The following is a 13,641-nucleotide window of genomic DNA, read 5'->3' as shown; positions in this document are numbered from 1 at the left end:
GAGAGCAACCTTACATTTATGTTGTGTTTTACGTTCTTTTCCATATTCTTTATTCATTTATAATCATTAATCATTTAATTATTCCATTTCACGAGTTCCCACTTACATATAATTAGCTGGAGTATGTAAGCATGTTTGGCGTGCTGTCCGGGGAAGGGCTCCGAGCTCGGGAATGGCCCGAACCTAGAGTACCCCCCCTCCAATGTATATGTGTAGAAGGAACTCGGAGTGAGGAGATGGGGTGGTGGAGGGATGCTGATAATCCGTCAAATGGGTAGAGGTGAGTCGGCTGTATTTATGCATGATGTAGATTGGCTTGAGTGAGTTCCAGCTGTGTTAATTAGGCTAAGTATCTGACGTGCTCCTCCCGAACTTTGGTTTATGAAACATCATTTAATCATAATCATTTATAATAATCATTATAGTCATTTATATATCCATTTCATTGATGTATTAATTGATTAGTCATTTATATTATGTTATATTATTATTTTTCCATTGTTGTTTAGTCTTATGACTGTGTGGTTTCATGGCCTGTTTGTCCTCATGATAAGAGATATGAGAGAATGTTTATGAACCTCAAGGTTTATGGGATGCTGTTTTGAAGCAGTTTGATAAAACAATACTTGTTGGATCTGTGCTCTTCAAACGAAGTCTGAGCATTGAGACATACGCAACTAAGACTATTCAATAAACTCTGCTCCTTTTTACCATCATAACTTCATCTCCTGCTTCTGCTCTTTAATTTTAATACTTTTTCCCCAGTCAACATTTTGGTGTAATCGTCAGGATGGCATGACATTTTGCTGTACCTCTTGGCTGACAGAAGACTGTTAATAGTGTTTTGGGTATTTTGGGTACCAGACTAGACCTCCTGTTAACAGGGTTTGGGTATTAGACTACTCTGCTGACGAGTGGTTCTGTTACTGGACAAACTGATATTTTCTGATGGGATCTGGCGTACGGGGCTGGATCTTAATTGTCTAGGCATGGGGACAGTGATCTAACAGTTCTCAGTGACTGAGTTTCTGTTTGAGACTGACACCTAGTGGACATTTTAGGGTGTCAGGTTACAGTCTTACAGACAAACCTGTTTTGCACACGTCTCTCAAACACAGAACCAGGAAACTCAGTTAAAAGAAACTGAAACTAATCTGCTGTTGAGCTGTTGTTTGTGTGTCTGTATTGCTGTAGACGCAGTGAAATGGCTGAAGCCAGTGTTTTTTCAGTGGAGCAGTTCAGCTGTCCAGTGTGTCTGGATCTCCTGAAGGACCCAGTGACCATTCCCTGTGGACACAGTTACTGTATGAGCTGCATTACAGACTGCTGGGATCAAGAGGATCAGAAGAGAGTCTACAGCTGCCCTCAGTGCAGACAGACCTTCAGTCCAAGACCTACTTTAGGTAAAAACAACATGCTGGCTGAAGTGGTGGAGAAACTGAAGAAGACCAAACTACAAGCTGCTGTTCCTGCTGGACCTGGAGACGTGGAGTGTGACATCTGTTCTGGAAGAAAACACAAAGCTGTCAAGTCCTGTCTGGTGTGTCTGGAGTCTTACTGTCAAACTCATTTTGAGCGTCATGAGGAGTTTCACTCAGGAAAGAGACACAAAGTGATTGATGCCACTGGACGACTGCAGCAGATGATCTGCCATCAACATGATAAACTTCTGGAGGTTTTCTGTCGTACTGACCAGCAGTGTGTTTGCATGTTGTGTGCTATGGATGAACATAAAAACCATGAGACTGTATCAACTGCAGCAGAGAGAACAGAGAAAGAGGTATGAACTGAAACTGTTGTTCCTCACCATGTGATCTACACTCGCATTGGGTGCTGCTACTACATGACAGCTCTGTAGATTTGGCACATGTTAAACTTTGTTCAACTTTTTTAGTGTTTGATCACATTTGAATGTCCATTTATACTTTACATTAATTTAAAGTTGTAGAATAATAATGACTGTTTTAAATTATCCTACAGAAACACTTGAAGGAGACACAGAGTAAACTCCAGCAGAGAATCCAGCAGAGACAGAAAGATCTTCAGCAGCTGAGAGAGGCTGTGGAGTCTCATAAGGTGAGTTTGGAGAAGAAGAGAAGTTTGAGACTCAGTTTGGACTCTCCTCTTTCAGTCCCACTGAAGCCGCTGTGAGAAAGCAGTAAGAGCTGATTGTGATGTGTGTCTAACAGCGCTCTGCACAGACAGCAGTGGAGGACAGTGAGAGGATCTTTACTGAGCTCATATGCTACATTGAGAGAAGCCGCTCTGAGGTGACACAACGGATCAGAGATCGGAAAAAGGCTGCAGTGAGTCGAGCTGAAGAACAAATGGAGCGACTGGAGCAGGAGATTGATGATCTGAAGAGGAGAAACACTGAGCTGGAGCAGCTTTCCCACACAGACGATCACATACATTTCCTGCAGGAAATAAAGGCTGGAACACATTACACAACTTTCAAACTGATTTTGAAACACTATGTATCACAACTTTTGTAAATGCTTATAGAAAGAAAAGGATCGTCATACTACAGTAAATGACTGATGATCACACACACATTCAGAATCAGAATCAGAAAGAGCTTTATTGCCAAGTATGCTTGCGCATACAAGGACTTTGTTTGTGTCTTTAGCTTCCAGTACACAGAGATAACAACAACACACAGACAATAAAAATAAGATGAGAAGGAAAAAAAATACACATATATATAATGTGACGGGGTGAAGAATCACGCGACACGGCAGGCTTCAGAAAACAAGGCCCCGGAGGATGGATTTTATTTACAAAGTAAATAACCAAGTGAAACGTGTAAAGCTGGTGCGTCGTGCTGAGATGCCATGCTGGTGCTCTGCGTGCTCTTCGGTGCTCAATCAACCAGGAAGTGGGTGTCCAAACGTGCTCCAAATAAGTGTGGGCTGTCAGTCACTCGCTGCTTTCTGGAGGAGAACAGAGAAAAGGGTTACAGCGGCGATGCATTCAGCTCGAGGCGGAAGTCTGTCTGTTGATCAGCGTTCTGCCGTTTATATGGCTGTGGGCTGATTGCTGGCAGCCGTGACCGATCAGCCCGCAGTGAGGATGTGCAGGTGCGCTGTGTTTGTTGCCTTTCTTCATCTTTAGAGGTGCAATGGTTGGTGTAGAGGGAGAAGAGCAGTGGGGAGAGAACACAACCTTAAGGGGCCCCATTGTTGCTAATGTGGCTGCTTGACATGAATGTTCCCAGTCTCACCAGCTGTTGCCTATCTGTGAGCTAGGAACAGAGAGCTGGTTTAGTTTGGTGTGGAGGAGTGAAGGAATGATGGTGTTGTTGAAGGCCAAACTGAAATCCACAAACAGGATCCTCACGTAAGTCCCTGGTCTGTCCAGATGCTGCAGAATGAAATGCAGACTGCAGGGGGTCCAGTATGGGTCTGGTGATGTCCTTCAGATAAGACAAAACAAGTTTTTCAAATGGCTCCATGACCACAGACGTTAGCGCCACAGGTCTGTAGTCGTTAAGTCCTGTTATTTTGGGTTTCTTTGGGACAGGGATGATTGTGAAGCATTTGAAGCAGGCAGGGACTTCACACAACTCCTGAGACCTGTTGAAGATCTGTGAAAAGATATGGGCCAGCTTGTCAGAGCAGGTTTTCAGACAGGCTGGTGTCACACCGTCTGGGCATGGTGCCTTTCTTCTTTTGTTCTTCCTGAAGACCTGCCGCACATCATCTTCGCTGATTTAAAGTAAAGGAGGGGGAGGGGGGAGAGGGGGGTTGCTGGAGGTGGTAATGGTTGTGTAAAAAGATCGTCAGAACGAGTGTGGAGAGTTTCAAATCTACAAGAAAACTCATTCAGGTCTTCAGCAAGATTCACCTCAGTGCTTAGGGATGGTGTCTTGTAGTTTGTGATGGCTTTCAGATCTTTCCACACTAAAGTTGGATCATTTGAAGTTAACTGATCTTCTAACCTTTTTGCATAGGTCCTTTTAGTCAATCTAATCTCTTTATTCAGTGTATTCATGGTCTGATTGCACAAGTTTTGCTGTAAACCATGCATGGCTTATCATTGTTGTATGTTAAATATTTTCTGGTAGGAATGCATATATCCTCACAGAAACTGATATATGAAGTTACAGTCTCTGTCAGCTCTTCCAGATGATCTGGCAGCAGCTTCAAAAACACTCCAATCAGTTAGTTAAAAACAGGCTTGTAAGACCTGCTCTGTTTCGTTGATCCATCTCTTTACAATCTTAACTACAGGTTTAGCAGATTTAAGTTTTTGCCTGTAGGTTGGTATAAGATGAACCAGACAATGATCAGAGAGCCCCAAAGCTGCCCGTGGGACAGAGTGATATGCTTCTTTAATTGTTGTGTACCAGTGATCCAATATATTACTGTCTCTATAACATGATGTCTGTATTTTGGCAATTCACAAGTCAAGTCAAGTCAAGTCACCTTTATTTATATAGCGCTTTTAACAATACAGATTGTGTCAAAGCAACTGCACAGTATTTAAACAGCACAATAGTGTGTAAGTAACGCATTATTGTAAATAATCAATTTTCAATTAAAGGCAGTTCATCAATGAATTCAGTGATATCATCATCCAGTTCAGTTCAAATAGTATACGATATTGCTGGAAAATGTCCACAACTAAGCAAGCCAGAGGCGACAGCGGCAAGGAACCAAAACTCCACAGGTGACAGAAATGGAGAAAAAAACCTTGGGAGAAACCAGGCTCAGTCGGGGGACCAGTTCTCCTCTGGCCAGACGAAACCAGCAGTTTCCACCAATGTCTGATTGTAGAGAACTCATCAGGATCCTGTGGTGTAGCACCGATGACCGTCTAGGTTGGCGAGGTCTTCATTGATGATCCGTCTCTGGAGCTCATCTGGTTGACATCCACGGCTATTGAAGTCATCTCCAGGTGGTGATCCATGATCTAAGCTGGGTACGGACTGGATCCGGGGGACTGCAGTGACCATCTGATCTGGATACAGGCTGGATCTGGTGGCTACGGTGACCTCGGAATAAGAATGAAACAGACTAATATTAGCGTAGATACCATTCTTTTTACGAGGCAACGAGTGCATCAGATGTTATGGGAGGTGTTTTCGGTTCCGGTTGACCTAATTAATGCAACCTAAACAATCCTTTAACGTATTTCAGTTATAGGAATGATTTAATGTTTTATGTGTAAGCCAGGTTAAAGAGATGTGTCTTTAATCTAGATTTAAACTGACAGATTGTGTCTGCCTCCCGAACAGTGTTAGGTAGATTGTTCCAGAGTTTAGGCGCTAGATAAGAAAAAGATCTGCCGCCTGCAGTTGATTTTGATATTCTAGGTATTATCAAATTGCCAGAATTTTGAGAACGCAGCGGACGTGAGGGACTATAATGCGATAGAAGCTCGCTCAAGTACTGAGGAGCTAAACCATTGAGGGCTTTATAAGTAATTAGTAAGATTTTAAAATCTATACGATGTTTTATAGGGAGTCAATGCAGTGCTGACAGAACCGGGCTAATATGGTCATACTTTCTAGTTCTAGTAAGAACTCTAGCTGCTGCATTTTGGACCAGCTGGAGTTTATTTATTAAGCGTGCAGAACAACCACCCAATAAAGCATTACAATAATCCTTGAGGTCATGAACGCATTGAATTAATGTTTTAGCATTTGACATTGATAGCATAGGTCGTAATTTCGATATATTTTTAAGATGGAAAAATGCGGTTTTGCAAATGCTAGAAATGTGGCTTTCAAAGGAGAGATTGCTATCGAATAGGACGCCTAGGTTCCTAACTGCTGACGACGAATTTACAGAGCAGCCATCTAGTATTAGACTGTGTTTTAGGTTATTACTTGTGAAGGTTTTAGGTCCAATAATTAACACCTCTGTTTTTTCAGAATTTAACAGTAAGAAGTTATTCGCCATCCAGTTTTTAATATCAGCTATGCATTCTGTTACTTTTTTGAATTGATATGTTTTGCCAGGCTGCGAAGAAATATAGAGCTGAGTATCATCAGCGTAACAATGAAAGCTAACACCATGTTTCCTGATGATATCTCCAAAGGGTAACATGTAAAGCGTAAAAAGTAATGGCCCTAGTACTGAGCCTTGAGGTACTCCATACTGCACTTGCGATTTAAATGATACCTCTTCATTTATTGCCACAAACTGATGACGGTCAGATAAGTACGATTTGAACCATGCCAGTGCACTACCATTAATGCCTACATAATATTCAAGTCTATTTAAAAGAATGTTGTGGTCAATAGTATCAAACGCAGCACTAAGATCCAGTAGCACTAATAGAGAGATGCAACCACGATCGGTTGACAAGAGCAGGTCATTTGTAACTCTAATAAGAGCAGTCTCAGTACTATGATATGGTCTAAAACCTGACTGGAAATCCTCACAGATACCATTTTTCTCTAAGAAGGAGCATAATTGTGAGGATACTACCTTTTCTAGTATCTTTGACAGAAAAGGGAGATTCGAAATTGGTCTATAGTTAATTAATTCATTGGGGCCAAGTTGTGTTTTTTTAATGAGTGGCTTAATAACAGCCAGTTTGAAGGTTTTGGGGACATATCCTAATGATAATGACGAATTAATAATATTTATAAGAGGATCTATGACTTCTGGAAGTACCTCCTTTAGTAGATTAGATGGAATAGGGTCTAACATGCATGTTGTGGGTTTAGATGATTTAACAAGTTTATACAATTCTTCCTCTCCTATAATAGAGAATGAGTGGAATTGTTCCTCAGGAGATCTACAACGCATTATCTGATGTGATACTGTAGCGGGCGGCTGTATGGTTACAATTTTATCTCTAATAGTGTCTATTTTGGAGGTAAAGTACGTCATAAAGTCATTACTGCTGTGCTGTTGGGAAATGTCTGCACCTGTTTCTGCTATATTTTTCGTTAATTTATCCACAGTATTGAACAAATACCTAGGGTTATGTTTGTTTTCTTCTAAGAGAGACGAAAAGTAATCCGATCTGTCAGTTTTTAATGCTTTTCTATAAGATAAGTTACATTCACGCCAAGCAGTATGAAAAACCTCTAGTTTTGTTTTCCTCCAGCTGCGTTCCATTTTCCGTGCTTTTCTCTTTAGGGCGCGAGTGTGATCGTTATACCACGGTGTTACACTGTTTTTCTTAATCTTTTTTAAGCGCACTGGAGCAACTATATCTAAAGTGCTAGAAAAGAGAGAGTCCATAGTTTCTATTACATCATCAAGTTTTTCTGAGCTACTGGATATGCTGAGGAATTCAGATAAGTCAGGAAGATTACTTACAAAGCAGTCTTTTGTGGTAGAAGTGATGGTTCTACCGTACTTGTAGCAAGTAGTTGAATTTACAGTTTTAGCTATCTGGAGTATACAAGAGACTAGATAATGATCCGAGATATCATCGCTTTGCTGCAGAATTTCAACACCATTAACATCAATTCCATGTGACAGTATTAAATCTAGAGTATGATTTCGGCAATGAGTAGGACCTGACACGTGTTGTCTAACCTCAATAGAGTTCAAAATATCTATAAATGCTGTTCCTAATGCATCTTTTTCATTATCAACATGGATGTTAAAATCACCCACTATTAAGACTTTATCTGCGGCCAACACTAACTCGGATAGAAAATCAGCAAATTCTTTAATAAAGTCTGTATGGTGCCCTGGTGGCCTGTAAACTGTAGCTAGCACAAACGTCACAGGGGATTTATCATTAGTACTTGTTTCTCTGGATAATGCTATATGAAGCACCATTACTTCAAACGAGTTATATTTGAAGCCTGTTTTCTGAGAGACATTGAGAATATTGCTATAAATAGTAGAAACACCTCCTCCTTTACCTTTTAGACGTGGTTCATGTTTATAACAGTAATCTTGGGGGGTTGACTCGTAATAATGTAATTGTCTGGTTTTAGCCAGGTTTCTGTCAAACAGAGCACATCTAGCTTATGATCAGTGATCATATCATTTACCAAAAGTACTTTCGTAGAAAGGGACCTGATATTCAATAAGCCAAGCTTTATCAATTGAGATTTGCTTTATTATAATTCCTAAGAATGATTAAAACAGAGTCTGGGTGTGGTTGTTCTGTCTCTGTGATCTGATCAGCGAGTTTCTGTAACGCCAGGCTTACATGCGCTTGCAGAGCAATGTAGACGAGAATGAACTAGCAAAACTCTCACGGTGAATAGAACGGATTACAGTTAATGAAAAGCACTTCTAGATCAGAACAGCTCATTTCCTTTAACACTGTTACATCTGTACACAACCTCTCATTGATTTAAAAGCACATCCCGCCGCCACACAAATGAAAGACATTAGAAACTTTAGTTAAACATCTCTTTTGTATTATATATCTTTGCATGTGTTTTTATGGATTATTCATTTTTATTCCTGTAGAGTCTTCAGTCTCTCTCAGCTCCTCCTAAATCTACAGAAAACATAATTTTCCTCTTTTCTTTTGATGGTGTGAGAGAATCTGTCAGTCAACTGAGACAGAAAATACAGGATTATTGCAAAGATGAGATGAAAATGATGTCAGGTAAAGTAATGGAGATTCATCTGCTGTAACAAACTAAACAATCTACTATGTGAATTTTCGTATTGCATTTTACAAATAGGAATGGATACTGAAATAATTTTCCTGTATATGTGAGATTTACATGGTTTATGTTGATTTTCACAGTCATGCACAGTAACATTGTTCCCAGGACCAGAGAGGACTTCCTACAATGTAAGTCACTAACAAACACAAAGACACTAATTTCACTATATTCTTAAATGTGTGTGTGTGGGGGGGGGGACTAAATAATAATGCTGATTTATCAACATAGCAACATTACAGACGAAACCAGTACATTTATGAGAATGCAACTTCATGTTGATGTGTGTCTGTTTTGTACATATAAACTCACGAAAAAAGAAACCTCACACTTTCAGCTGCTTAATATCTGTGTGAACATAAAAAGTTCAACAACTGAGATGCTACACAAGTATTACAGAGCATCTCATCATCATGGACTGCATCACCCATACAGTAATCTAAAATATCAATTTTCCTACGATGCAACAAGTACATCAGTTGTTTTGGGAAGTGTTCCCGGTTTCCGGTTGACCTAATTAATGCAGCCTAACAATTCTTTATCGGATTTGAATTATAGGAATGTGTTAATGTGTTAAGTGTATGCCAAGTTAAAGAGATGTGTCTTTAATCTAGATTTAAACTGATAGAGTGTGTCTGCCTCCCAAACAGTGTTAGGTAGATTGTTCCAGAGTTTAGGCGCTAAATAAGAAAATGATCTGCCGCTGGCAGTTGATTTTGATATTCTAGGTATTATCAAATTGCCAGAATTTTGAGAACGCAGCGGACGTGAGGGACTATAATGCGATAGAAGCTCGCTCTAGTACTGAGGAGCTAAACCATTGAGGGCTTTATAAGTAATTAGTACGATTTTAAAATCTATACAATGTTTAGATGTCCTAGAGGTCATGAATGCATGAATTAACATTTGGGCATTTCACATCAAGAGCATAGGTCGTAATTTCGATATATATTTAAAAAATGAGGTTTTGCAAATGCTAGAAATGTGCCTTTCGAATGAAAGATTGCTATCGAATTGGACACCTAACTCTATGACAAAGAATTGACAGAGCAGCCATCAAGTATTAGACAGTGTTTTAGGTTATTACATGCAGGTTTTAGGGTTCAATAATTAGAATTTAGCACCATGTTTCCTAATAATATCTCCCAAGGGTAACATGTAAAGTGTAAAAACTAATGGCCCTAGTACTGAGCCTTGGGGTACTCTATACTGCACTTGTGATTGATATGATACCTCGTCATTCACTGCCACTGGCGGTCAGATAAGTATGATTTGAACCATGTCAATGCACTTCCACGAATGGCAACATAATTTTCAAGTCTATTCAAAAGAATGTTGTGGTCAATAGTGTGATTAGACAATCTGTCTGCCTTTAACTGTCTACCTGCTTGAATTTCCATTTTTTCCAATTTGCATTTGTATGTTGTATGGTCTGCTACACTACGGTTGGTGTAGCAAATCCATGGTGAATTTTCATAAAGTGATACTAACAAAAACCCTCTATGAATTATGAATGTGTTGGCTGCCATAGATATAAAAACAGACTTTAGATGACATGAAACTGTGGTCAGAAGTCATAAATCATAAATATGAAAATGTTGGGGTAGGGTGATGAGGTCTGCTGTAATGTCCACACCAATGTCAAAATCAAACCCATGCCCCTGGTTTTTGGCATATCAAGTTGAATGCCTAACATCATGACACAGATCTGATAGATCATACCAATCTTTAAAATAATGATGATAATAATTTTATGACTTTACTTATGCCAGTGTTTTTTCTCATCAGATTCCCATCAGTTCACTCTGGATCCAAACACAGTGTTTACACATCTCCGTCTGTCTGAGGGGAACAGAGTGGTGACTTACACTGACAAACGTCAGGTGTATCCTGATCATCCAGACAGATTTGATGTTTATCTTCAGGTGTTGTGTAGAGAGAGTGTGAGTGGACGCTGTTACTGGGAGCTGGAGTGGAGTGGGGGTAAAGGTGTGCGTATATCAGTGTCATATAAGAGCATCAGCAGAAAGGGATCTGGTGATGAGTGTTTCTTTGGATATAATGATCAGTCCTGGTGTTTGTCCTGCTCTTCCTCCAGTTTCTCATTCTGGCACAATAACAAACAGACTGCACTCCATGTTCGCTCCAGCTGCAGTAGAATAGGAGTGTATGTGGATCACAGTGCAGGAACTCTGTCCTTCTACAGCGTCTCTGACACAATGAACCTCATCCACACAGTCCAGACCACATTCACTCAGCCGCTCTATCCTGGGTTTTATGTTCATCGTCTATCATCAGCAAAACTATGTTGATCTAACTATCTAGATCATAGAGATTTTACACATTGTTATATGCCAATTCTGAGCTGTATGATAAATCAGAATATTTCGTCGCCTTGGAATTATAAGGTTCTATCTGACATTTTTGTCAAAATTTAGTTATTCACATATTCTTATTCTGTGACAACTTATTTACATTTCGTGATGTTTTTTTTAAAGTTGTGTACATTTTAGGACGTTTTATTTAGAAAAGAAAAAGGTTCTATCTACAAAGTCGAACTATAACTTGGTTCTCTAAGGTTCTATCTGTGAGCCAATCAGCACTTCGAATGCAAACAAGAGGACTTTTTTTGTCATGTCGCCGGACTGCTCCATAACAGCAGGGTCTGCAGAATCAATAAGTGCAATTCATTTATTCCTCAAAGTGGCACTGTTTAAAACATAATGATGGCCTGATTTTTTTTACTCATAATTACTGCCACTGGCATAATATATATATTACCGGCATAAAACAAATATTATTATCTGCAACTGGCTTGAATGGCTTTACTGCAGAGCAACTGCATAATGTAAAGTAGCCTACATAATGAAATATAAGTGTCACTGTTGTTTGATGTTGAATGTGGTCAATAGCAATCAAACTGTTGTTATTAAAGATGTTGAAAACGATAGTTTTGCGAATATGGTTGAATATGGCTTTTTGTGAAATAAAGTCCTGGGCCCGTATTCATAAAGATTCTAAGAATCCTCTCAGAAAGCTTTTATTTTAGCTTAAAAACTCCTACGTAGGAGTTTTAGCTTAAGAGTGATTCAGGATCAATCTAAGAGCAACTCTGAGCAAAGAAAAGACAAAAACTTTTATCTTAGTGTGGAGGCGGGGTCGACCCCGTTGCTAGCGATGACACAGCATTTTAAAGACTGTGATTGGTTGGTTGTCCAAGAAGGAAATAAAAGAGCACTTTTAAGTGTAGGGTCTAGTTTAAGCCTTCACTTTGAAATTATAGGCATCATTTTTCCTGTTTTACCGCAACACACATATTATGTAAGTTTATATATTTTATGTTTATATATATTTTTGTTTACCACGCTGTTAATGTTGTATTTTATGTATTTGATAGGTAATGAACAGCAGCACATTAAGGTTGTGAAAGTGCTGTAATTGTTTGTGTGATCTCTTTGCTTATAGAAGGTTGTGAACATACCCAAATTATTACTGCTGCATAGTTGCATTGTTTCCAGTTGCCAAATAAGTTCATGTAATAAATGTAGTGATTTCTTCCATTTCTGCACTATGGCATTTCTGCACTATGTCAGAGATGTTAGCATGTCTCTAACAAAATAAGTCACAAACATTATCTCTGCACAATCTCATGTGTAGCATCAGTGAAATCTCTGTCATGCATTGTGTGCAAATATTGCATTGCCCTCCTCATGTTTTGTCAGTGTTATCCACTGCTAAAGAAACTCTTAAGCCTCTTAAAAGTCCTCTTCCCTACTCCTAACAATTTGGACCTTAAGACCTCTTTTAAGGGTTAAGATTCTTTCTGAATTACTTTTTTCTTTACTAGGATCTTTTCTTTAATTTTAAGGGAAAACGCCCACTTTTCTAAGAATTCTCTTAGAATTTTGTCACTAGGAGCAACTCTTTGCACTAAGATTCTTTATGAATATGGGCCCTGGTCAGATGGATTAGAGAAGCTGATTTTTTTTAACTGTTTCTGCAATAATATCTTTAATTACCCTCTAGAATCATAAAATTAACATCTGCTCTGGACAAGAAAACAAGAAAAAAAATATTTGTCCTAAAATTCTAAATAAATGTGATAAAGAAAGCATTAAATTTACCTTTCTCATACATGTTGACACATTGTTACAACAGTAATTTATGTTTTAAAACAAATTGTAAGTAAACTACTTTTATTTCTTGAAAATTGTTGCTTTAATTATGTTTTGCGAGATAGAACTTTATAATTCCAAGCAGAAAACGACTTTAAAAACGAATTAGAAGGTTCTATCTGCCTTTGACCTGTTCCCAAAATCCCCATTTAAAAATCTGAGAGGATTTTGATATTGTACATTTAGAATACATGTAGGGTCTCTGTCATTCTCATGTAGGAAAGAGACTTGTTCCCCATATCATTTTTGCTATATAGAATGCAAAGCTTTGAAGCTCAATATCTCAAAACCACTCGGAACGCAGATAGAACCTTATAATTCTAAGGCGACGATTTATATTTCACGTTTATTAGTTTAGCAGATGTGTTTATCCAGAGCAGATTACAAATAAGAAACAGTAAGATGTTTTGTATGTCTTCTATTTCCTAATCTTTAAAACAAAACAACAGCTGAACATATCACGCACAATAACATGTTATACAACATTGTAACAGAGTAAATACTTTGTCATCAGATTAATCTAACGTTCATTGTTAAATTGGTAAACTACACTGTTTGTCTATTTAAAAATACGGTTAAAATCTCATATAACCCAAATGACAATTTAAATTATTCAAGATTCCTCTGAATCTCATCATCTAAGCTCTTTTAAATTGACACAAAGATCCATTCAATTTTGGCAAACATTTGAAATCAACTGTGTGGAATAGTATATGCAGTATAAATCTGCATTTTAATTAATTGTATTATTATTATATATATTTTTTCCTTTCATGATGATTATCCAAATTGGGTGCATCTGAATTCCATTCAGTCAGAGCAATAATATGCATTTTTTATCAGATTTTTCTTGTCATTATGATGTAA

The 13,641-nt window shown here is 38.5% G+C and overlaps 1 protein-coding gene across 1 annotated transcript; it reads left to right on the top strand.

Annotated features, from left to right (window-relative positions):
* The first annotated feature begins 1,182 nt into the window (after positions 1–1,182).
* Positions 1,183–13,607, top strand: LOC141289926 (tripartite motif-containing protein 16-like). The gene is made up of 6 exons (XM_073822123.1): positions 1,183–1,780; positions 1,981–2,076; positions 2,190–2,432; positions 8,406–8,538; positions 8,683–8,730; positions 10,388–13,607. Exons 1-6 carry the CDS (start codon positions 1,205–1,207, stop codon positions 10,909–10,911), a joined length of 1,620 nt encoding a protein of 539 aa, XP_073678224.1. The 5' UTR covers positions 1,183–1,204; the 3' UTR covers positions 10,912–13,607.
* The last annotated feature ends 34 nt before the right edge of the window (positions 13,608–13,641 follow it).

The sequence above is a fragment of the Garra rufa genome, chromosome 17, assembly GCF_049309525.1.
Source record: "Garra rufa chromosome 17, GarRuf1.0, whole genome shotgun sequence".
NCBI lineage: Eukaryota > Metazoa > Chordata > Actinopteri > Cypriniformes > Cyprinidae > Garra > Garra rufa.
Note: the sequence above shows the minus strand (reverse complement) of the source record. Positions and strands in the feature narration are given on the sequence as shown.